Source organism: Anthonomus grandis, chromosome 1, assembly GCF_022605725.1.
Source record: "Anthonomus grandis grandis chromosome 1, icAntGran1.3, whole genome shotgun sequence".
NCBI lineage: Eukaryota > Metazoa > Arthropoda > Insecta > Coleoptera > Curculionidae > Anthonomus > Anthonomus grandis.
Window position 1 is genome coordinate 14,906,445 of NC_065546.1, and position 26,769 is coordinate 14,933,213.

General features: G+C 31.3%; 2 protein-coding genes across 5 annotated transcripts in view; one reads left to right on the forward strand and one right to left on the reverse strand.

Annotated features, from left to right (window-relative positions):
* LOC126737574 (ras-related protein Rap-2b) overlaps positions 1 to 26,769 on the reverse strand; it is a 442,108-nt gene that overhangs the window by 223,090 nt on the left and 192,249 nt on the right. The window lies entirely within an intron of this gene.
* LOC126737590 (juvenile hormone esterase-like) overlaps positions 2,149 to 26,769 on the forward strand; it is a 41,560-nt gene continuing 16,939 nt past the window's right edge. Inside the window, exons 1-4 of the mRNA XM_050442573.1 lie at positions 2,149 to 2,341; positions 13,353 to 13,490; positions 13,597 to 13,759; positions 13,810 to 13,999. Of these exons, the coding sequence (XP_050298530.1) occupies positions 2,210 to 2,341; positions 13,353 to 13,490; positions 13,597 to 13,759; positions 13,810 to 13,999 (623 nt within the window). The 5' untranslated portion in view covers positions 2,149 to 2,209. The remainder of the gene's footprint in view (positions 2,342 to 13,352; positions 13,491 to 13,596; positions 13,760 to 13,809; positions 14,000 to 26,769) is intronic.

The following is a 26,769-nucleotide window of genomic DNA, read 5'->3' on the forward strand; positions in this document are numbered from 1 at the left end:
AGTTTTTGAGTGGTATTTAAACTGATAAGGTTTTAGAATGCGCATATTGAGTATTTAATTATTCCTATTTCTTTCATTAACAACTCTTCGGAGCAGACTTAATCAGTAGCAGCCATTTGTATGATTCGTAGGCTCCCGCCAAACTATAGAAATGGCAAATGACATGGATCGTTTTTTTGTTTTTTAACTATTCCCTTAGCTTAGAGTAACTGAATAAGATCTACAACAGATGTGTGAAGCCCATGACTTGTTCTAATCGCCTACTTTAATACCAAAATAATACTGATAAGCACTTCACAAGCGGTGTCAGTTTGCGTTTCTGCAAAGAAAATGATATTTCACCACAAATACAACAAAAATGTATTTATTTATTTATTTCAATATCAGAGCCAGTGTACAAAAATAATAATAATAGATAATACAAAATACATAGGCATATGGATAACCGGTCTCAGGTCGATGCCATCTACACTGACTTCAGTAAACCATTTGACAAGATTAGCCATAATATTCTCCTGGCTCCACTCGCAGACATCGGTGTGGGTGGCAGCGTCTTGAGATAGGTGGAATCTTATATTAAAAAAAGATCCATGTACGTCTCACTTCAAGGATTTTGTTCTGAGTCTTTTATTTCATCATCTGGTATTCCACAGGGCTCCCATTTAGGACCCCTTTTTTATTATATACATAAATAATATAAAATCTTGTTTACGTTACACTAAATTTCTATTATACGCCGATGATCTTAAAATCTAGCGTACGATCTTTAACATCGCCGACTGCCTTAAAATCCAAAGATCCGATCTGGATTGACTACTGCAATGAAAATAGTGTCTTTCTTAACATTAAAAATGTCAAAGTATAACCTTTTCAATAAATAAAAATAAAATAAATGTATATATATTCGTAAATGTGAAATGTTTTCTAGTTCTCGGGCTATTAAATCATCAAATGTTTATTTAATACATTTATTCTTGGCAAATTGAACATTGAAAGCATTATTTGGAACCTACATAGGTATGGAAAATCCATGATCGATTGGAGAGCATCCAAAACAAATTTTTAAGGTTTCTTTCTTTTAAAACCCGCTTAGGTTCATATTATGATGTCAATTTAATTCGAGAGCATTTTGACGTGATTTCACTTCTCGACAGATGTTTGATAACTGATGTTTCGTTTTTATATAAAGTAATGAATTGTCAGCTGAACACTTCTCCTATTTTATCAATTTTTAAATTCAACATTCCTTAAGTCAACATCAGATCGAGCGAATTATTTTTTAATCCATTTAGGAAAACAAATCATGGTCAGAACTCTCCATTATGTAGAATACCATAAAGTTATAATTTGTACTGCCGTTCATTGGACGTTTTTAACATGTACAGTCAAAAATACTTTAAAATGAAATATTGTCTTTGAAAGTTTATGAGGCTAATGTAGAAATTTAGCATTAGAAAGTTGCTTTTTTTAAGTATATTTTCTATGTTCTTTGAGTATATTCTTTTATATTCAAATTATTTTGATTTATGTACTTAACCATTTAGTCCTTATTCTTAATAAAATAGTATATTTAAGTTAGGTAAGATAAGTTTGTGGATACTTTTTTGGGCTTATAGCCTTTTGTATCCCTATATGGTTACCAAATAAATAAAAAAATAAATAAAGATAAAACCTCAGAAAAAAACAATCATCAACAAGGCTAAAAACTTAAATTTAAAATTATTTAAAAAAAAATTGACACCTCCTATTGTAATCAATATTACTTTTGAGCTGAGACAAATTATGTTTTAATAAAACGTCTTCATGCAAACTATAATTTAGGTAAACATTTTTAAATTATTTGAAATTAACTCATAATTAAAAAATACAATTTTGATATTTTCATTAGTCTTTCAAATATATATTTAAATTAATTACATAAAAAATAACGTCAATAAACAAACATTAATGTGACGATATTTTTCAATTGTATCATTTATCAACAACAGAGACAATGTTATCATACCCAAAATGGTTATAAAGTATTTTTTATATAAGTTGCATGCTATCTGTAATAATGTAGAATTTAAGTAAAAATCATTTTAATATTGATAAGATGATATCATTTTTTGATTAAACTTAATCTGATATCCGCCCGTATTGTAATACGGTGAGATCAGTACCTATCAATAATCTGGTGAGGTCTATAGGGTGTCAGTATAGAGATAAAATGGGACCTGTTGTAAGGGTATTGCAAGGTGACTTGGAAGGAGCGGAAGGAATAGATTTCGAGGGAAATACCTTTTATAAATTTTTGGGAGTTCCTTATGCTAAGGCGCCAATTGGAGAGTTAAGATTTAAGGTAAGTTTTATAGCTAGATATCGGCTACAAATTTAATAATAAATTATCATTTTCTCTTATATAAAAAAATTAAATAATGATTTTCTCCTAAAGGGCGAATACTTTTAGTTCTTAAAAAATACATGTCATTAAAACAGTAGTTAATCCGTTTATGTAAATTGCTTGTTTAAAGTATAAAAAGGTCTCTCGACAATCTAAATATTCGATTACCTCTAGTCCTTATTATAAAAGTTAAGGTAGTAAAGAAGAAAATATCATTTATTAATATTTAATGTAAATATTAATAAATGATATTTAACCTAACCTAAAAAAATTACTAATTATCTCTATTATATTATCCTTTTATAAATTATCATTAAAAAAGTCTTCTTCTATTTTATTTTTAATTAAGTACATATTCGATAAAGGATTTTTTGCTTTATGAAATTATCATATAAAATTAACGATAACGACTTTATTGACATTTCCTAAATAAATTTTGCCAAATAATCAAATAATACTTATAGGAGATAAAAGCATTATACAGGGTGGCCCATCGAAAACGTACCGCAAGGCATTACAGGGTAAGAAAAAACTTTTCGGCAAAATCCAAAAATACGTCAAGTATGTTTGTCAGGAGGACAACTTTTGACGTAAAAAGCAAAATTTCAAAAGACTCAACCCCTAAGCGGGGGTGATATAAGACTGCAAAAAAAAAAAATTTGTCTTTTAAATGAACTTCTCGTTTTTGCGGCAAACTCTCTAGGCACATTTAGTGAATAAAAATATCCAGTTCTTTTCTTCACGTTTAAATTAGGTCAAGTAGTTTTACTAGATACTTTTTTTGTGGGTAAAGTGTTTAAAAACTGTTGAATTTTTAAATTTATTATCAATTATGGTGTACTCAATTGCAGAAAGAGTAGAGAATATTCAGCTTTTTTTGAAAAACAATAAGTGTGGAAATCGGATCGTGGATTTATTTAATCAATGGCATCCTGAGAAACATCTCTCTGAGAAAGTTGTTTGGGAATTGGTTGCAAAATTTCGCGAAACAGGTTCAGTTCACAACAGAAAGAGGAATATTGAAAATGCAGGGTTTCATGAAGCTATGGAGATTGCAGTATTGAAGGAAGTTGCAATGGATAGTACGCTAAGTACAAGATAATTGGCCATTGCAATGGGTGTGTCTCGAATAAGTGTCCAAAGGGTATTAAAGAAATACAAGGTCTATCTCTATAAAATTCGCTTAGTGCAAGAATTGAGTGAACATGACTTTTAACGTCACCTGCAGCGAGCGTGAAACAATGATAATTTCATATTTAATGTGTATTTTTTAAACGAGTGTTCTTTCTTCCTAAATGGTTTAGTAAATCGCCAAAATTGCCGTTATTGGGCTGACAGCAATCCAAGGATTTTCTACCAAACACACAAACACAACACTCCCAGAAGTAAAATGTATGGGCTGGTATTTGTGGAAATTTAATTGTGGGCTCTTTTTCCCACCCTGGAAATTTAACAAGCGATATGTAGTGAGATTTGGTACAAAATGCCATCGACTCAGCTCTAACAAATATCATAGAAGAAGACCGCGCATACAATGAACAGAAATTGATTTTCCAACAAGACGGGGCTCCTCCACATTTCTTACCAAATGTACGCAACTATTTAAACGACAGATTTCCAGGACACTGAATAGGACGAACGGGCACAATTAAGTGGCCACCTCGATCACCCGACTTAAGTTCTTTAGATTTTTTCTTGTGGGGACACATAAAATCCCTAGTTTACAAAATTCCACCTGCTACATTAGAAGAGTTGCGAAGAAGAATTTATTATTATTGTATGTCACAAAGTGACACCGCAAATGCTTCTAAACGTTCGGCAACGGTTTGACAATAATTTGTATCACTGTATGAATGTTGGTGGACAGCACTTCGAGCATTTACTTGATTAACATGGTAAGCATTAAATCGCTTTTTGCATTTTTCGTCACACATTATTGTTTAATTTACCAAAGGAGGGAAAAAAGTAAAATTCAAAGTGCAAGTCTCATAAATCAGCGTCTACTAAAGGTTACGCGTTTTGCCTCACAAGGGCATTATCAGACCTAAATAAAATTATGAAAATTAAATGATACGGAACAGAACGCTAATTAACAGTTAAATACCTTGTCGCCAAACCTGGGTAATGATGTAGCATGCCAATAATTACATTATATGAGACAAGATTAACATTTTTTATTGGAGATTATTGAAAATGAGATTAGGTTCGAAATTAAAGATATCATTGACACAATTTAATATTGGGCTTCTCTTAGCTCTTATAATCTCCAGCTTTTCGAGGAGATTTAGTTTTTTACCTTTTCTACACTCATGTAAAAGATGATTTGTAAAGGCTGACTTTGTTTCTTTAATATCGGTGTTTTCACAATTGTTGAAAAGACTCATAATGTTCTTTCACCCTAGTGGAAATTCTTCTACCATACTGACCAACATACACAGCGGAACACTCACCACATTTCAAAGAATACACCTCAGATTTTAAAGTTTGCTCCATTTTATCTTTTGTGTTTATCAAGTGTTTTTTCATAGTGTTTGCAGTTTTAAAAGGTATTGAAAGATTAAGATTATTTTTAATGAGTTTTGCAAGTTGGAGAGATATTGAACCAAATAATGTTAAAGATCTGAATTTGTTAAGATTTAAAGAATTGGAGTGTAAGATGTGGTAGGAGAATTTATATTTATTCATGTATATGAAAAAAGGCTTATTTATGGTAGAAAGTGGAAAACCGTTATTAACTGCAAGCTGCTTTATTATGTTAAATTCTTTATAAAAAGATTCCTTGGATAGAAGAAGGGTGAACATCCTATATAACAAAGAGTTAAATGAAGCAAACTTGTGGGTATGTGGTGAGTTAGAAGTGAATTGTATGATGCTGTCAGTTGTGGATAGTTTCCTGTATATATCGAATTCGATTTTATTATTATTCCTGATTAACAAAAGGTCTAAGAAAAGTAAACTTTTGTTGTGCTCCTTTTCTAAGGTAAATTAAATTCTACTATGTAGACTGTTTGTAAAATTTAAGAAGGTGGACAATTGATCGTCATTGCCTCCCCGAACAATACAAATATCATCCACATATCGTTTATACGCTATTATATGATCGGCGAAGGAACTGTTCATAATTTTGTCATAATCACTCCAAGTTGTGCATAAAAACTTCACTTAAGAAAGGGGAAAGGCATGACCCCATAGCTAAGCCAGCTTTCTGTGTATACATTTTGCCATTGAATTTAACAAAGTTTTGATCTAAAACAGTTTCCAGTAGCCAAATTAAGTCTGAAGAAATCAGCCTGGATAGATTAGAATTTGCTAGTAAAGATTCCATTAGTTTAATGCAGTCAGTGGGTGGTACTGGGAAAAAGATTTATCACATCTAAGGAAATTAACATTGCATTGTCTGGCATATATATGCCTTTTAAAAAATTAGCAATTTCGACAGAATTCTTAGTGGAAAACAAATTCAGAAGCTTGTTACCTCTCTTAAAACCCCATTCAACCACGAAGTAAGTTTATAGCAAGGAGAGTCTACAAAAGATACCACTGGTCTAATTGGCTGTCCTTCTTTATGAACTTTAGTTAGCCCGTAAAGAAAAGGTGTTCTAGAGTTCATAGGATAAAGAGCCTCCTTTCTAATATTGAAAAACTCCAAAGTTATTAAAGATCTATCGAGAACACCTTTCATTTTTGTAAAAAATGAAGTTGTGGGATCCCTAGTCAAAGGTTGAAACTCATCGGTATCAAGAAAATCCACAACCCTATTCACATAATCTGCGCGTTTCATAACGACTAAGCAAGATCTTTTATCGGCCTTAGTGACAATCAAGTCATGTTGTTCAATTTTAGTTTTTAAGAATCTTAAGTGCTTACCATTATAATTAAAAGTTTTTTTTTGTCCAATTTAGACTTTAAGAGAGAAATAATATTTGCTCTGGGGATATTTTTGTTTGTAATATCTGTAGTTTGTAGGATATTTTCAGCCTCGACGGCTAGCGTTTCTCTAATTTTTAAATCAACTTTATGCGAAAAATTGCTGGCTGTAAATGAAACGTCAGATAAATTCAAAAATCTTTTGTGAAAATCAAAATATAAATTACCACCCAAGTTCTATCTAAATTCAGGTAAATTACGTTGTTTTGATTATGTTAAATTGGACGATTTAGGTTTTTTTCAAAAATTTTAATTTTGTCTCATATAATTTTGGCATGCTACATCATTACCCAGGCTTAGCGACAAGGTATATGCTTCAGACTTCGGATCCAATGGTCTCTGGTTCGATCCCTATTAAATCAAAACATTTTTTAAAACAATGTTTTTTATATTTTTTATCCTTTCATAATTGTATTTGTTTTCATTCCTTTTAAGATAATATGAACTAGATGTGATATTTGGCGTTTTATGTTTCATATTTTAGTCAATAACGATACACGATGGTGTAAACTTATTTTATTTTATATTTTTTGTTTATGTTGGTGTGTGTCAGTATGTGGTTTTGTATTTCGATAGGTTTGTCTTTTCTGTTAATTAGCATTCTCAATTTTTCTCAATTTATTCAAACATTATATAAACATACTGTTTTACAATAGAGGGGCCATGCCTAAGTTGATTTAACAACTTGTATGCTGTACTGTCCTCAAAAAAGTTGGGAAAAAAACTAGTTTGTTATACAACTATTCTTAAAAGTCTATAATATAACAGATAAACAAGGTGTCCCGCACCCCTGCACCCAAACTCCGCCAGAGCACAGCAGACCTAACCCCAAGCCAAACGAACCCAAAAGCCGCAGCCCCACCCACACCCGCCGCCGAGCTACAGTGCGCCGAAGCCTCAATCACCAATTTGTGATTGTTTTAAAACTTTACATTAAAAAAAAAATAAAAAATTTGGCAACGTTGTATGGTCATTAGGGGACACCCAATAAAAATGTCTTTAAACATGCAGAGTTGCCGCTTCTATGTAAAACTAGCAACGTCCCTCCTATTCCAAATAGAAATGATGTATTTAATTACATTTTCGGATTCTACATAAAATTGCAAGAATTTTAATGTATCACATGGTATATTTCTTTTTTTTATAATTGTTTTTTTTTTTTTATTTTGAAATGAATGCCCTGCAGCTCAAAGACATAAAAATAGAAGTACAACTTTAGGGATTTTTGACTTAAAATTAAATCTAGTACATTGTCAGAAAATTTGAGCATAACCATTTAGGAAAAAAAAGTTCTGTTCCGTATCATTTAATTTTAATAATTTTATTTAGGTCTGATGATGCCCTAATGCGGCGAAACGCGTAACCGTTAATAGACGCTGATTTATGAGACTTGGACTTTGGGTTTACTTTTTTCCCTCCTTTGGTCATATACTTAAGTCTCTTTAAGAGTAATGGATAATTATTTTGAATTGTTTAACTTTCAAGAGTCCATATTTCTTGAACGAGTGACTCAATTTTTAAAAACTAAGCAGCATTGTATAGGCAATGACAAGGCCCTTTTCAAGGGGTACGACTTGACTCCTCATCCCATTTAAAAAAAATTAAAGGATATCACCCCCGCTTAGGGGGTTGAGTTTTTTAAAATGGTTTTTATGTCAAAAGTTGTCCCCCTGACAAACATACTTGACGTATTTTTTGATTTTGCCGAAAAGTTTTTTCCCACCCTGCAATGCCTTGCGGTACGTTTTCGATGGGCCACCCTGTATATGCAAATTTATTATACAATAAGAACAAAAAATTAATATTGAGGTGCTCGAGGTAAAGTTGGTTAATACATGTTCTTTTTCGAATATAAGTTATGAAAGATTCTACTTTTTTAGAGTGGAATATAGATTTTATATTTATAATATAACTTTAAGTACGTATTCTAGCCTTACCTGTACTATAGCTCCTCTATCAATTTTGTTTCATATTCTATACAAGTTTATTCTATTAAAGTCTCACAGGAAAAAATCAAAGAAATTTATATCTGAACTACAGGGTTTCGAAGGAAAATCAATAATCTGCATAATAATGTTAGTTTGGATACCTTAAAGAATTTTTAAAGCAAATTTGAATAAATTTAGAAGTATTAAGCGAAAAAGTTTTCCGAAAGTATAATATTATATTTTTCACGTCATTCAAGAATGGCTATATTCTTCTTTTTTGATAATTTTTTATTTTAAAACCTCTTTTGAAGGAGCTCATGTAAAAAAAGGAAAAAACGTAAATATAATTTACTAACTATTTTTTTACTATTTATAAAAAGCATAAGCTAGGTGTATTTTTGTTTGACAAGCTTGGTTCTATCCACTTAAAGGGATTCTGAAAGAAGAACAGGAAAGAGATTGATATGGTACGAAGCTTTGCTGCAGTAAGACCTATTTTATTCCTTATAAATATAAATGCCGTGTGTGAGCACATTGAAAAGAATAAGATTGTAATGAATTTCAAAAACACACTCTTTTTATTAATATCGTCAAACCATTGTGTTATAAATAGAAGGACCAATAAGTAGATTCACATTTACTGCCATTTCATTGATTCCAAGATAAGCAACAAAACTGATTATAATGTCACAAAACGCACTCTCTTTTAAAGATTAATCAGTCAACTTAAACTACAAAATGATGGAAATGAACAAAAATTAGGGAAATATTTAACGAATTTACATTTTCATAACAATCTTTGCTGATGATATTACAACGTCGGCTACAACACCAAAGATCTACCTATTAGTTTTCATAAGATCGTTTAACGCTAATATGGATGAAACTTAAATAGCTAACATACATAGCTAAAAGTAAAAGTTTAACTAATGCGTTTACCAATACTTTTGCTTAACATATCGTTAAATAGAAATAGAAATTCTTCTTCTTGTAATCCTAATTATTCTTTATTTATTCCACCTTTCGTGCAACATCATCTGATTTCAACAGTCCTTAAATGATTACCAATACACATTTTTCATTTTCAGAGATGGTGATAGTGTTCTAAGTCTATTATGTTTTATATTTTAAGTCTTCAAAAGCAAAATCCATATCTTTCAGAATTTAGTAAACTGGAAAATGATCAGAATCGATTAAAGAAGGAGAAGAGGATGAAAAAAAAAAAACGATACTGTACGGTTTACAACGGTTTATAATTTGACTTTTGATAAAGAATGAAGGCTTTTACGGTATAAATATGATCTTTAGAGAAGTTACATCTCGTCATCATTGATACATAATTATTAAATTAGTATACTTAGAATTACTAGGTTTATTTCATTAAAATGAAACCATTTAATAAGTTCTATTATTATTGAGAAGGTACTTAATGAGCCTAGTAAGGTCTTTGGTCTTACTAGGCTAACAAGGTAACATGGGTGATTTTTATGTGGTGATTTATATTGTTAATCTACTTCTCTTGAGTAAAGGGTTGATAAGATTGAAAATACATAAGAATGTTCAATTGATACGGCTTATTCTAAGATTGGAAAGATTGAGAGATAGTTTATATTAAGCTAAAGGAAGTTAACTCAATATCGTTTGGGGAAAAGTTAAATAAATGGTGTTCGCAGGAAGACAATTGTTTAAAACAAGGAAACCATCTGGCTGCAAGATATGCATTTTATCACTTTTATTAAAAAAGCAACAAGGGTCTATTGGTAAAAGTGATGAGGTGCAAGTAGGTATTTTTGCATAAATGCATATCAAGGTAACACTTATGTTTCTTCTACTTTCGGACTTACAAAGAATACCGAGAACAACCTTTCTTTTTACTGCTAATGAGTCTGTGACATTCTTCTTCAGTTATTCCACGTTACTCCTCAGAAGATCTAAGATACCCTAAACATCCAATTTTTCCAATTTTATAGATATTCATTTCATAAATTGTCTCAGAATTTCTTTCAAAGAACTAATTTTTAACTTAAAATATAGTTAACTCACTAATTACATAATGCAAGAAAATTCCAAGTATATTTTTGCAAGATTTATCTACAGTATTGTGCAAAAAGATAGCAACATTGAACTTTCCTGTTATATATCTTTTAATATCTATTTTATAAGTAAGATTTATATATTATTTACAAGAATAGTTAGAGCCTGTTTATATTTTCATATTATCATATTTTTTGTATCATAATAAATAAAACACCAAATTGTTTTATACAAATTTATTATTCAAAAATATAGCAACAAAAAATAGTTTTGATTCTAAAAAAATATAACCCAACTAAATTAAAATCAATTCAATATTTCATGTAGTACCCCTTCTCTCTTATAACATCTGCACATCGTCTTGGCATGGACTCAATTAATTTCATAATATAGTCATTGTTCACTTCTTTCCAAGCCTTTTCCACTATTTCAAAGAGAATATTTTTATTAGAGCATGTTAGGTGCCTGATTTTGATGTCAATGTAATGCCATAAATTCTCTATAGGATTTAGGTCTGGCGATTGAGATGGCCAGACCATTACATTTATTTTTTCATTGAATAGCCACCTCTTAACAAATTGAGAAGCATGTTTTGGATCGTTGTCATGCTGAAATATGGCTGTTATTGGCATGACTTCATCCATATGTGGCACTAAATGTAAATGTCTTTGTACATGAAACGATGCATTTTGCCCACTATTCTTACTATGGGTCCCATGCCACGAGCCGAAAAACATCCCCATACAAGAATATTTCCCCCTTTATGTTTAACTGTGGAGCAAATGTACTTTTTGTTTAATCTTTGTTCACTGGGGCGTCTGACGTACATCACTCCATCAGTCCTGAATAAATTATATTTAGATTCATCACTAAATACGACTTTCTTCCAATCAGCTACAGACCAGTGGACATGAGATTGGGCTAAGTGAAAACGAACCTTGACGTTCTTCTTTGAGAGTAACGGTTTTTTGGCGGGGCGACGAGCAGGTAAGTTGGCATCAAGTAATCTTCTCCTTACGGTACTGGAACTGAGGTTTACCCCTCCACCCTCTTTTAATTTTGCCAAAGTTTGGGAAGAAGACAACAAAGGATTTTCTTTGGAAATTCGTAGCAGCTCCCTATCCATCCTCAAATTTGTTTTTTTGGGTCTATCAGGAATGGGCGCCGGTTCAGCTGTTCCAGTAAGGCGAAATTTTTTGCAAACTCTGGAGACGATTGACCTGTGAAGCCGTAAGCTTCTTGCAATGTCACTCTACCTTTTTGACAACACCATTTTCGTAATGCTCCACAATAATTTTTTCTTACATCACCAGAGACGGTTTTTCAGCGACCCATTTTAAGTTAATTCTGAGATTCAAAAATAACAACTTTACAGCAGGTAAATCGATATTTAACTGATAAAATAAATGTAAAACAAAAATGTTGCTATATTTATGCACATTGTCTAAATAAACAAACATGAAGTTCTTTACTCTGCATTGGCATTCTTATGATATCTCGGTATATTTATAAATAATACAGAGGCGTGTACTTAAAAGTAAAGAAATAATATGGAATAAATAAAGGAGCAAATAATATTTTTGAAAACATCGCTTGTTGCTATATTTATGCATAATAATGTATATCTCCAGGTATATCTCTCCAGTTGTATCTCTGCATTTCTTATTCCAGGTTATAATTCCATTGATCGGGTGGAGGCAGACTTTTATTACCACTGAGAGCCTAGACTCTTAACTATGATGTCGTCTCAGCAAAAGTCCAATTATCCAGAAGTTAATAAGTGGATCTTGAAATTAGCCAGTATTAATACGCTTCTATTAAGCTTAAACTAATATGACTGACTAATAAATAAAGAATTAGCTTACGCTATTAAGACATAAAATGCAGTTTAAATTTAACTAAGGAAGTAAATTGTTTTGCATGAAAAAAGTTTAGAGCAATGGACTTGACTTAATAAGATCTACAGAGATTTTCCGTTGTATTTTTTAAATAAGGAATTTGAATCTAGTAATCAAAGAAAGAGTAATTTTTTGCCAACAATTATGACTCTAAAAAATAAAGGAGGTGCGGTCTCTGCAATACATGTGATAAATACAAAGTAGAATAATACTTTTTTTTATTTTAAATTATCTTGTGTAGATTAATAATGGTGCATTCTTGAATAGTACGAACTACATTACACGGGCTTGACAGGAGAGTACTTATAGTGTTGGGTCACTAAACGTTAAGGCTTTTATATAAAAAATTATTTATCGCAAAAAGAATTCCTAACAATTTTCAACTTATGACTTCAGAAACTTTAAATAAGGCATCTCAATGCTACTCCCTTTTTTGTGTTTTAAACTAACGTTGACTAGTTAGAATACATTACTTTATGTAACTTAATTTTCATTAAATTTAATTTAGGTGTAATGAATTAATTGCATAATTCTATACAATATTAATTGACTGTAAGACTAAAGAGCACAAATTACCTGTTTGCAGCTTCTGCCTTATTAATTTCTGATTTAAAGTGCAATAGCCGCAAGTCATTTATAAATTTAAAAGCAACATTGCATTGAAAATTTCTTAACAATGCCACATGATTTTGAATCATTGGTCTAATTTTGCAAATTTACCTTATTTAAGCGTAAAACCAATTTAATATTTTTACAGTTTTAAGTCATAAAATAATATACATATGGTTTAAAACTAATCTGTCGGGCCGAAATTATTACACGGAGATTTAACTTTTATGGTACTTTAGTACTAATGTAATAAAGGTTATTCCCCAAAGTATTTATTTACATTCCTATATGGCATAAACATATTTTTAAAACAGTAAAGCAAATACAATTTAATGGTTATAAATAGGTTTAATAAACGGGCAATCAATGCAAAACTGTAAAATATTTATGTCGGTATATTTTTAAATTACTCATTTATTCTTTAATCGTATCTGATGCGATACTAACAGGATAATATTTTTATATGTATTAAAAAACAAATGATGTAAATTATATAAATATTGTAGAATATCTTTTAAATATAAATAAAAAGTTTTTCGATAGTCGATGTATGCAACTTTTATTTTTTCGAAGGATCCAGTACCAGCAGAATCATGGATGGGAGTAAGAAACGCAACCGAAGACGGAGATGCTTGCTACCAAAACGATTTATTTGCTCATCAAATATATGGATCAGAGGACTGCCTAAACCTAAATATTTTTACACCAGAAGTAAGTTTTAAGCCAGTAAAAACGTATTTAATTAAAAAAAATTAGATGATATTAGCTTTTTGAGAAAAATGGCAATTTTAATTTAATGTTTACTTTTATTTTATAGTTACCATCAAATGACAAGTTTAATCTAAAACCAGTGATGGTATGGATACATGGGGGCGGGTTTAGTCAGGGCTCCAATGACAGTAAGAAAATATATGGTCCAGAGTTTTTAATGACCGAAAATGTTGTCTTAGTAACAATTAATTATCGTCTAGGACTTTTGGGTAAATTGGAATTTGTAACTCGAGAGTAATTCTAGAAAAAATATTTTTAGGATTTCTTCGTATTAAAGACCCGAACTTTAATATATCAGGTAATATGGGTTTTAAAGATCAAGTAGAAGCTCTAAGATGGATAAAAAGTAACATTCAGCAGTTTAATGGTGATCCTGATAATGTGACTATTTTTGGTGAAAGTGCCGGTGGCGCTTCGGTACACAATTTGGTGTTATCTCCTTTGGCAAGGCAAGTTCTATAATAAAGTTACAGCATAAATTACTATTACAATACATATGATACAGTCGGGAAAAAAGCAAACCGATTTTTTGGACCTCAAGAAAGTGGTCTTATAAAAACGAAAACGATTTATTTAAAACCTATCAGTAGTATGGACCCGATCAAAATTTAAAACATATACTGGGCTGGAACTGCCAGATCTATGGTAAAGTAATTTGTTAAGCTGCAACCTTTTACGTAAATTAAAAAACGTTCTTTTTTTTCTATTTTGTACATACTTGACTAACTTGTTGATTTTACTTTCTTTACTTCTACTTTCTGACTACCATATTATATTCTTACTGATTTTAACTAGCAAAATATTGTGCCTAATCTGACTAGCATGTTTACAACCTTAGTAACCGACTTAATACTACGAATATAACATGGACTACTCACAAAATATAAGTCCAGTACCTTAAATTTCTGATAAAAATTACAAAATAGTGTATATATCTACATTTCAGTATAATTATTTAAGAGCATTGTTTATATATGTCAACGATTTTCAACTAAAATAGCTCCTTTCTATTATGATTTATTAAAATCCAGATTATCATCTATTTCTGGTTCGGTTAACTGCTTTGACTACCATGTGGTTCTAGATTTATAAAGCATTATTTTGACGTTTTAAACTTATGTATAAATTATTATATTGTATACTAATTGCTTTTCTAACCACTCAGCAAAGATATCGTACTAATAACTATATTATCCTTTATTATTTTGTTCTTTGAAATTGACACAAGGTATATCTTTTTATTTTTTCTAATGATTTCATCTAATAAAATCTTTATCTTATAAGGTCGCGTTGCTTTTATTTACTAAATGTTCTCGTCTTACTCTCAATTGTTGATCCAACACCTAAATTTCCTTAGAGAGTGTCTGCGAAAAGTTGAAAAATCTCAAGACTCGAGATAAGACCAAAATGTGACCCAAGATAAGCTAAGTTCAAATATTGAGAGTTTGTGAAATGCAGGGTGTCAAAGCGAGAAAGTATCTATTACTTTATTCGGCCTAACAACTAGAGGACGCCACTTACAGCACTATTTCGGTAAATAAATTATCATAACTTTCTTGCGCTACCCTATATGCAATAACTGCCTGAAAATTTTTGTCGTATTTCCACAACAAAAATGGTCCACTTGTTATAGAGAGAGTCTAAAGTTAACAGTTTTCGAGATATTTGTTTTCAACTTCTAATGCATTATTATGGTACACCACGATGGTAAAACATATGTATAATATAGTAATCAGTTTGCCTTGGATAATATCTGAGTAGTGTTGCTATGCTTTCCAACAATAACAAATGAGGATAGAAACAAAACTAAGAAAAAAAAATATTGACTTCAAAAATTGCTCAAACTGAATACTATCTTGCGTGTAGATTTTCGATCTCAACAAATTAATATTTGCTGCACTTTCAAACCATATTTGGATGTTATTTTTCATTTCCTGGATATGGTGAAACATTCTTTATCGAATATCACCTTCAGTTTCCACTGGCCTATCATAAACTCGTCGTTTTAAATCACCCCAGATGAAAAAATTAAAAAATCCATATGATTTAAATCTGGTGATCAAGCTAACCACGATACAGGTCCTGATCGGCCTATCTACTAGTATAAGTAAATTCTATTTAAATGCTTTTTAATTACCTTAGAACTTTTAAAGGCTAAAATTAGTAAACGACAACTTTGTTTGAGTTTAATATGTGAACAGGGGCAAGGGGGGCGTTTTGTTCACAAACATATTCATCGATTCTCTGTTGTCAAGTTCACACGCATTTTCAAAGGAGGAATTTTTTAGCTATATACCAACACTTATAATAATGTTAATTTACCTAATTGATATTAGATTTTGAATTAAAAATAAAAAGTAGAAATAGATATGTATTATTCTAAATGCAAAAATAACATCTTCGAAGAAAAAAAAAATAAAACATTTTTGTTCATACAACCGCTTTTCAAAAAATTTAAATGGCAACACCACAGGCAAAAGCTGGTGTCATCTTGCGAAATGTCATCTTGACAAACGGTTTATGTTTACATTCGGCATTTGTGAAGTTCTGTGTTTTTTTTTTAGTTTTTGGTTGAAAAGGGAAAAAGGTTAAGTCATTTCAGTGTTTTTGTGAAGTGTTACGATAGTAAAAACTTGTGCCGTTTGTCCACACCATAGAAAATATGTAATTCAAGCCGATTCTTTCACAAGTAAATACCGATATTGTCATAACATCATATCAAGAGACAACCGTCGTCATAAACGTAGAATAATAAAAACCTATTAAGAGATCTATAATAATTATTAAACATTTAATTTTCATAAAAATACTTTTTATTAGATAAGTACCTTTACTCTAATGAACTATCTCTAATCTACTATTGATAAATATTTATTATGTAAATATTTTTTGACGACGACACTGGTAAAGATTACTTGTGTCGGTGGAATTAACAATGCGATCGAGCGGCGTTGCGATGTTCTTGCCTTTTTCTCTAATATACATGATATACATTCATTTAACTTTGATTTGAGCATTTGGCATCAATGCATCGGCAATGTTGCAAGCAAACAAACTGCTCATAGTTTCACGGCAATACTTATTTTAGCCTTTCAATGTTCTAAGCTAATTAGTAAACTGAAATGAGGTGGAGCGCCGTAATCCTTTAACCACAGATTCATGCATGTTTGTAATGGAAGATCTTCCAGCAGAATAGGCAGTCGCTCTTTAAGAACCTCTAAATGCCTTTGAACATTTAGTCTAGTTGTTAACTTAACGAGTTCTATTAAATATTTACTTATTATTTCTGTTCATAAATTAATTTGAAATTGTACTTGGAAATACTAAAAACAAATATCTATAAAACGATTAACTTTAGATACTTCTAACAAGTGGTCCTATTTTGTTGCGGAAATACGAGAAAATAAAATTTTTCAGCCAATTGTTGTATACAGGTCAGCAGAAAAAAGTTATTGGCCAAGAAGTCTAACAAAATTAAATTTAAACCAAAATGCCTGTTGATTGTCTAGCTAGAGTGAAATAAGTGTAGCCATTTATTATACAGTGCTTTTATTTTAAAACGATTCACCCTTAATAACTTTCTTAAAAAAAAAAAAAAACACGTCAAATTAGATATACAGGGGGACGTTTAATTGTACATTTACTGAAGTTCTGTCAATCACCTCCTCACCTCCAGCTAACCTCACTTAAATATGTCAAACGGGAACCCCCATCGTGTGATACATTACAGTAAGCAGCGTAAAATTCTCTATTCAACGGCACCAAAAAAAAATAAAATCGGTAAATGTGTAAGCAAATAGTTAGCGAAAATGTCTAGAAATAATGAATATTTTATTTAGTCATTTATTATATTTATTGTATACTTTTAAAGATGGTAGCCATTGGTACAATAGTAATAACTAAATCTTGCAATGCTTATATTTATAAATTTAACACGATGTTTCTGTTGTTTTGCATCTCCAATCGTTCTCAAATGTAAACTAACAACTAGTATTTTAGAGGCTTATATCAAATGCGCATATAGTTATGTGGAAATTTTATTCTTGCCTGAAATTCATTATATCATGCAAAGTCCTGACAGTAAATCTCTCCAGATGTTGAGAATTTCAACACTGGACTGGCTCAAGATTCCTTGATTTTGCGTGATGTACGTTGTTTTAAGGTTTTTTTCTAGTGTTGTTCCTTACATAGAATATTTGTTTTTACCCAGTGTATATTGTGGCCACTAAACCAAGCGGATTCTGCAATTTACGATCTGAAAACTTCCCCTGTTCGGGTCCACTTTTGGTGCTTCTTCCAAGGGTCATTTTGCATCGCCAATTTATGAATCCTTGCATTCACATAGTCTTTGATATGACGTGGTTTTTGTTTATTGTTTTTGATGTCCATTACGTTTTCTGGTTTGGTCTTCGACACTAAACCTCGTATGTTTCTGTTGGATGTAAAGGCAGTTTCCACGTTGAACCTATTGAATTTCTCCGTATTTTCTCTAAAAATCTCCTTTTGTATAGGATCGTTAAAAAGCCTGAGGAATCTGGCTCTTGTGGTTGTCTTTTTTTTGGTTACCGCTGATTTCTTGATTGTTGTTTTAATCAACTTTAATGGGTATCCATTTTGTTGAAGATTCTTGATGATATTTTCGACTTAATCATTCTCACCTTTGTTGATGCCAAATGATTCGTGTTATATGCAGTGCTGTACAGTATGCGTGGGTTTGCGGTGGTAGACTGAAGTCTAAGGCGCTCATTATCGTTTCTCACAAAAACGTCTAGTAGGGTATGGTTGACTTAGTTTCCAACTCTATAGTAAACTTGATGCTGGGTCTAAAGTTGTTTAGGTATTTTAGAAAGCCCAATAGCTCTGCGTCACTTTTGTCCGAAATAATAAATGTATAAATGTATATTATAAATGTAATAAATGTATAATAATAAATAATAAAATAGATAATAAATCTACCTATTAAAGGAACAACTTGGGTTTGGAATGTGCTGCTCTTAAAGCGTGCTCTTCAAACCACTTGATGTAAATGGCTACTACTAAAGATAGTGGAGATCCCATTGTGGGTCCTTCATCCTGGGTGTAAGACCTACAATTGACTTAAAAGCAGGATTTACTAAGATAAACTTCCAGAAGCTCCATGACTCCCTAAAGTGGTAGTTCAGTGCATTCTCCAAAGGTCGTGTTCTTTCTGAGCCTTTCCTGAATGGTGTTTAAGGATTCCTCAATAAATATCAAAGCTTATTAGGCTGTCAGCGGGTCCGATTTTGGTGACGTAAAGTAGTTCGAGGAAAGGGGTTGAGCTTTTGATCAATGATTCCGTGTTCTCTTGCAGTAGTCTAAGGATCTTTCATAAAAACCTAGAAAGTTCGGATGTTATCGAATTCCTGAAGCTGGTAATAGGTCGTAATGGCAACTGTTTACTATGTATTTTGAAAAGTCCATAGAAGTATAGTGTGATGTGAAATAAGTTTGGTCCGCAGTGCATCTGAGCTGCGTACTTATTGAGTGCTTTGTGGAATCTTTCCTCTACTCTTGATGTAGGGTCTTTAGTAAGCAAACTTTTATTTGAGACCTTTTTCTCTTCTACGCTGTTAGAAATATCCACGTCTATTATGACTGTTGCGTTGCCCTTGTTCGCCGAAAAGATCTTGATGTCAATGTCCCTTTTTAGGTCTCTGTGTGGGTCTGTTCTGCTCTAGAGATATTCGTTTTTGTTGATTGCTTACTTGATTCAGTTGCTCGTTACCTAATAGTGAAGTTCGGCAGCTTCTGCCCGGGACAGGTTGATGGTCTCTACTGAAATGATGACGTGCAAAATCGACGATTTCAAAGAGATGGCAAAATATAGTCCTTTACTTAAAACTTCTTTCTCGGCAGCAGAAATGATTATCTTTTAGATTATCCTTTCTGCTGCCGAGAAAGAAGTTCTAAGTAAAGGACTTTATTTTGCCATCTCTTTGAAATCGTCGATTTTGCACGTCATCATTTCAGTAGAGACCATCAACCTTTCCCGGACAAATACGGCCGAACTTCGCTATGAGGTAACGAGCAACTGGACCAAGTAAGCACGCAATCAACAAAAACGAATATCTCCAGAGCACAACAGACCCACACAGAGACCTAAAAAGGGACATTGACATTAAGATCCTTTCGGCGAACAAGTTAATTGATTTTGATTTTCCATTGGACGGAAAGCCAGTCATCTTGTGGTTGCTTATAGTATTTAATTTATGTAGTTTCGACAGATGTTTAGTTGTTAAATTTCCTTTCAACATGTGACAAGTAAAGTCTATCTTGGAAAAAATCTGGAAGAGTTCTTTGATTTCTTGAAAGCATTGTTTTCAGATGTGCCTTTTTCCAATGATGGTATCCCAGTTGAGAGCGTAACAGTTTCTTACTGGCACGGTCTAGGATGCGCATTGACCTTGTTCCCGGCATCATGAATCTTAACCGTAAGCCCACTGGCATGGCATTATTTATGCTAAGCCTCTGAATAGGTTGTTGGTTTCGGGTCCGTACCGGTTATCCAATCTAGTTTTGAAGGTGATAGACATTGGTACAGTATTTATAACTAAATTTTCGACCTTGCAATGCGTTTATTTTTTTATTTTAACACGACGTTTTGGTTGGTGTATATGTTCAATCGTTATCAAGTGTAAACTAAAAATAACTACTATTTTACGGGCTTATATAAGCCCAACATAGAAAATGGACGACAATGGAAATACGTAACCACTGAAACATCCTGTTAAATTAAAAAATAAAAGTGTTAAAGGTTTGAAGATCTAGTTGTTACATTTATTACATGTGGTAAGACCAATCGTGTGAGTTGTCTTTGGAGTCGTTAATTTTGTATGTTGCTCTATTTAAGAAGAATGGATAAGATTTTTTTGTTTACAAAAAATATATAATAAAGTATTTACTGAAATAGTACTGTAAATAATGGCCTTTGAAAGTTTGGCTATAAAAAATATTGGACTTTTGTTCCTCATTTTTATGCCAAAACTTTAAATAAGTAGGCCATGTAAAGTAGGTTATTAAAACACACCGTTTAGTTTGGTTGTCATCTATTAATTAATTCGTGTTTGATTATAATAATCGTTACATATATTCAATATTGCTGTGGTAGCAATGTTCCACTTAAGCTATTGCCTAAACATTCAACAAATATCAGAATAACTAATAATGTACAATGTGTTCCCTACACCTACCCTTTCTTAGAGAATGGACTTCACTATGGCCACTAGTGAAGGAAATTTTGATTGTAAAATCTAAAAACTGATAAGTAAAAGGTGAGAATATAACATATTTATACAATCTTAGATAATTACACAATTAAAACAAAACCAAACCATTTTTAAAGTAAATAAATCCCCATATTTTAAAACGAATGGAACGTTCTCAATAGTAAAATAAATAAAATATTTATTGACCTACATTTCTATTATGCTAAACTAATTACCCAAATATAAAATCATAAATAATAGAAATAGCTAAACATAATTGTTTACATTAACCATTAACCAATAAGTATAACACTATTTTGTTGAGTTGCAGTTTGGTGTCTATTGTACTTTGTGTCCTTAATTCTACACTGATACTTAAACTAAACAAAATTTATACCTATAATATGCTGAAATAAACATTTTTACAGCGTGTTATTATATGGTTTTAGACGATTTTTATGTACTGTCATTTGCTTGCCTTTATCATTTTTAATATCGCAATTAACACCATTTACCTTGACAACAGTATAAGGTCCTTTGAACCACGGATCTAATTTTTGTCGTCCTTCGTTCGTAAGTAATACAATCACCTGATTTAAGAAATAATTCTTTTAAATTTTTAATGTCGCAAATAGCTTTGCGATTTTCCTTTGCCTTTTCCAAATACTCTTTAGCTCTCTTATGCGCAACTTGCAACCTATACCTAACTTCTTGATCATACGCATCTATATTATAAAGAGGATCTACACATGATCCGTTTAGGTTTTCTGGTATATTAACTTTTCTACCAAACACTAACTCGAAAGGTGTATAGTAATGATATGTACTAGGGGTTGTGTTGTAACAAAATGGCATTTTGTTTAAGGCAAAATATCTGGAAAGACTCTTTACAAGAAGGATAGTAAATGAAATTGAAATAAAATTTAGAGAAACAGGCACAGTGAAAAATCGTATAAAAGTTTTTGCAAATGAACCAATATCAAAATTATGTAAATTAAAGGAAACTACATTCATAATATTTAAAATATTTAATAAAGATAAACGCATAGCTACTTGTTCGGTTGATTTTAGTAATAAATAGATTCCTTCACCAAAGAGAGAGGTAGAGAGGCTATCCTTAAAAATTAATATATAACTTAAAATATGTTTTTTTCATATATTTTGTATTATAAAATTACATTAGAATCACACCTCGTTAAGTTAGTTTTTTTAAAAAGTATCTTTGAATTTTCTTTTGTTCAATTCAAAACAGTTTATCGTTAAATTATAAAAAAAAACATTTTGAGGAACGAAAAAATAGTAAAAAAGGATAGGTGTTTTTATATTTTTAGTTTAATATAATTTTATTTATCTTGATAAATGTATTAGATTTAGTTATCGAAACGGTGATTCAAACTTGTTATTTTTATTCAAATAATGGGTTTTTCCTTCTTTTCAATTTCAACATTAATATTGAAAAAAAGGAGCGAGATCAGAAATTGAAGGATTCCAGGCCTTTATGGTTTGCTAGAGAGTATGCCTCATTTTATTTACTAAAGAAGTCCATCATGCCCATGATATACTTATTTTCTGCTTTGGATTTTGGAAACAAACTGACAATGTTAATAGCAGCCCTTTTAAAGGGTCTTCCCACATGATACTGATGCTCCAAAGCTTTCTTTACCGCCCACTACTTACAACGCCATATATACAACGCATTTCTTGCACCAGTCCTTCACGACGTCTTCCTTGCTATTGAACCAGCAAAATATTTTCCTTATTTCGTCAGAATCTTTATTACTCCATGATATTTATTTTAGCACATCGGTATAGATTGCCTCCAGCAACACCGGAATAAAGCACAACGATTTGTCTTCTTTCACTGATCGACCTTCGTTAATTAAACCTTAAACAGAAGAGGAACTAGCGCCTTTTTATTTAAAGATTTCGAACACTCTAACTTTCGGTCCTGGTGGCTACGTCCTTCAATCCTTTCCCTAATCATTTGCTTGGCTCATTCCTTAAAGTCCGAACCTGACCATTGTTCGTATTCTTGGCAGCTTTGGCATTTAGCTGCTATTTATGCATAAACTGTCAAAGGTTTCATATAATTATAAGAAAGCTCTTTATTTGGACACAATCCGTCAGTTTCCTTTTTGACTTTTATATCTTAATAACTTGGAGTCAAATAAAAGATTAGCTAAGGGATTTATTAGAAGGTAAAGTCCAGTGCAACGATATATTAGAATGGTCACCCGTCAAAACACCAGCATTCCACCTGCCAAACAATGTCATCCACCTTCAATTTACATTTGAGAAGTAAAATGCTGGTGTTTTGACGGGTGACCATTCTAATATATCGTTGAACTGGACTTTAAGTGTATTTTTAAGAGAAAAATAGATAAATGTATTGATGTCAAAAAAATATTAGGCAGAAGTTACATTCATAGCCCTAAATAAATGCTTAATTTTTACATTGATCAGGGTAATAAATTTTAAGTAAGAATGTCGATGCAATGCAGTTTTTACCTTTTTCTGTTTTTTATAAGGTGCGAGCTGTGACAATTCCCTCAGAAATTAAATTTTTGGTTTGCATCCTGTATCTTAAATACAAACTTAGAAAATTTAAAGTTCTATGTACATATTAAACTTGAACAATAATAATTAGCCATATCTTATATAGGGCACTAAAAATGAACACCTTAAATATAATAAACTATAAAATGTTAATATTTTTAAAATTTTGTGCTATGAGTTGTTCTAGAGATTTATTACCAAATTTTTACCGAAAAATTGTGTCCTTATATCCCAGTCTGTACACGCATCATTAACATACATCCTCTCATTGAACTCATGAACTCATTAAGAACACGATGATTTCTTTTACATTCGCCTATAGATTGACTATGATAAGCGGTGGACATGTTATGCGTAATGTTGAGTAGTTTAGAAAGGCTTTGAAGTAGTTCATTCTTATATTCTTTCCCCAAATCTGTCCTGATGATGGGTTCATATACAAGAATAAACTTTTCAAAAATTGCTTTAGCAACTGTGGATGCTGTTTTATTGGAAATTGGTTGTATAATGACGTATTTAGTTAGTTCGCATTGTATTGTTACAGCATAAGCATTTTCTAAATTCGATTTTTGGAGTGGACCTATAGTATCAACACAAACTATATCAAATGCTTTTTGAGGTGTTGGTGTCAACACTAGAGGCTCCATATGTCTCGCGGTTGCTTTATTTATTTGACATTTGTGACAATTTTTACAAAAATTCGCGACTTTATGAGACTTTATTATCGTTACTGATTTTTAGTTTACCTTGAGCGCTCATTTTTCCTTTATAACTTATTAATATCTTTATATAATTTTCATAAATTTTAAATTTCAGTAATGGTAATTTAATGACGTCAACGTTATTAAAGGTCTCAAAAATTTTAGGTTTAAGAATATTCTCATTGCATGGTTGCTTTTTTGTATTATTGTCCTCATTAAGTTTTTTATTCATTGACCTTGTTATAGCAAAAACAGAACTTACACAATAAATTTCTTTAAAACTATTGATGCTTACTCTTGACAATGCGTCCGCACTGACATTATCCGTACCTTTTATATATTCAATATCGAAATTAAACTCTTCTAAATCTAAACGCATTCGTGTTAATTTAGAACTAGGATCCTACATAGAGAACAAATAAACTAATGGTCTGTGGTCAGATTTGACTAAGAATTTTCGACCATATAAATAGCACCTGAAATACTTAATAGCCCAATGAATTGCTGTTAATTCTTTTAAAATTGTTGGTTCATGGGATTCTCCTTTCGTGAAACTTTTGGGAGCATATTATGTAACAGGGAGCTCAATTTCATTATTATTTTGACATAGCACGGCACCGCATGCAATGTTTGATGCATCGATCACCAATATGAATTTTTTGGAAAAATCTGGGTATTGAAGTATTGGATGACTAATTAAGGAATTTTTTAGAAGATTAAATGAATTATCGCATTCATTTGACCATTCGAACTTAGTATTTTTCTTTGTCAGCTTGTTTAGTGGACATGTAATAGTTGCAAAATTAGGAATAAAGCGGCGATAATAGTTGCAAAATGTGACGAATCGTTTGACCTCGTCCGATGAAAGTGGAGTTGGGTATTTGCTGACTATATCATATTTTGATTCGTCGGGCAAAATACCTTTGTCTGTTATTTTATGTCCCAAAAAAGTTACCCCCTTTCTGAAAAAATTACATTTTTGTGAATTTAATTTTAAACAATATTTTCTGCAAAAACATCCCTTAAATTATTTAAATGATGATCCTCAGAACAGCCAATTACAATTAGATCATCCATGTACAAAAGGCTTTTCTGGAGTGATACCTGCAAAAGCTAAGGACATCATTCTTTGAAAACTATTTGGACTAACGGATAATCCAAACGGAAGTCTTGTGAATCTATAAGAACCTGCATCGCTGCTAAAGAAAGTAATACCCCTTGATGTTTCATTAAAAGGAATTTGATGAAATCCAGACATAACATCTACAACCGAAAACCACTTAGCTCTGTCAAGCTGATCCAAAATATCGTCAATACGAGGAAGAGGAAAAAACTCTTGTTCCTCATTTTTATACCAAAATTTTAAATAAGGAAAAATCGAAATTAAAATTATAATTTTGACATCCTGTATTTTGCAAACTCTCATCGTCTGAAGTGTCTCTAGTTTCGAAATTTCCCAACCTTTTGTAGATACCCTGTATAACTTTTAAGGATAGGAAATCCTTTTATTATTCCCATTCTAAGCTCTTGCTTTATAGAATTGAATATTATTTTTCTTTATGCAATGACTAGATAAGTCGGTTTCCTAATTATTTCTAGTCAACGATGTTTTGCTATTAATATTTTATACAATTTTCTGAAGTAAGTAATTACCAATTCTTGAAATATCCTATTAATTACTAGAAGCCTTGATAACCCTTTTATGTCGATAAAGGCCCATTTTTCTGGAAAACTAAAAAAAGGATAATTTAGAAAATTTTGTCTTATTGGCTTGTATTAGCTTAAGTGAAAATATTTAAAAATTAAAATAATAAGCAGTATCTTTTGTCGATAGTAGCTCAAAATATTTGTATTATAGTTATTCTGGGGTCGTTATTGTTTTAAAGCCTTCTGATGTCATAAGGTTTTAAATTTTCTAATAGATAAACTGATTATTATATTTCCGAAGAATAATATATTTCCGAAGAAAATAAATTATTTCTGAAGCGCGATTGCAGATGTATATTTTGTTTGTAATAACTAACTTGTAATATTAACTCCTTAGTCTGTTTTTCCTCCTTTAATTAGTTTATTCACACATTACTTTAACCCGAAAACATTCCAACCCTAGTTACATTTCGATACTTTATTGCGTCCATACTACCCTTAAGTACCAGAGCATGCCATCTGTTATATCAAGTCTACGTTTGCAGTACTGCGTGCTTATAGTTGAATTTATTTTTATAATATTTATTAAACAGTTTGGATTAATTGTGTTTTAGTGTATGACACAAATAACATAAATCATAACATTATAAGTTATGCTTATTTAGTTTAAACGGTATTTAACATTTATTTAGTTTATTTGTAATCGCTTTTCCAGACCAATATACTCGTCATCTCTGTAGTTTTTCTGAAATATTTTTTTGAGATCAAAAATCGATTTGAGTTTTTGTTCAAATTTTGCTCTTAATTATTTCTCTTTTACCTTTAAAGAGGGTAATCACTGGGTGATTCACTGGATGAATTACTGAGTATGGTGTAGTGAACCACAGCTTAGATACAAAGGAAACATACAAATGGGAAATGCAAGATGATGAGATTACTGTGATCTCAAAAAAATGGTTTCAGAAAAACTGGTGGATATTCTCAAAGAGAATATAATAATAGCTCACTTTAATTTTTGCCCTTCTTATTTATGAATCTCCCTTATTTTATATCGCTAAAAATGATAATGAGTATGTATAAACGAATTTT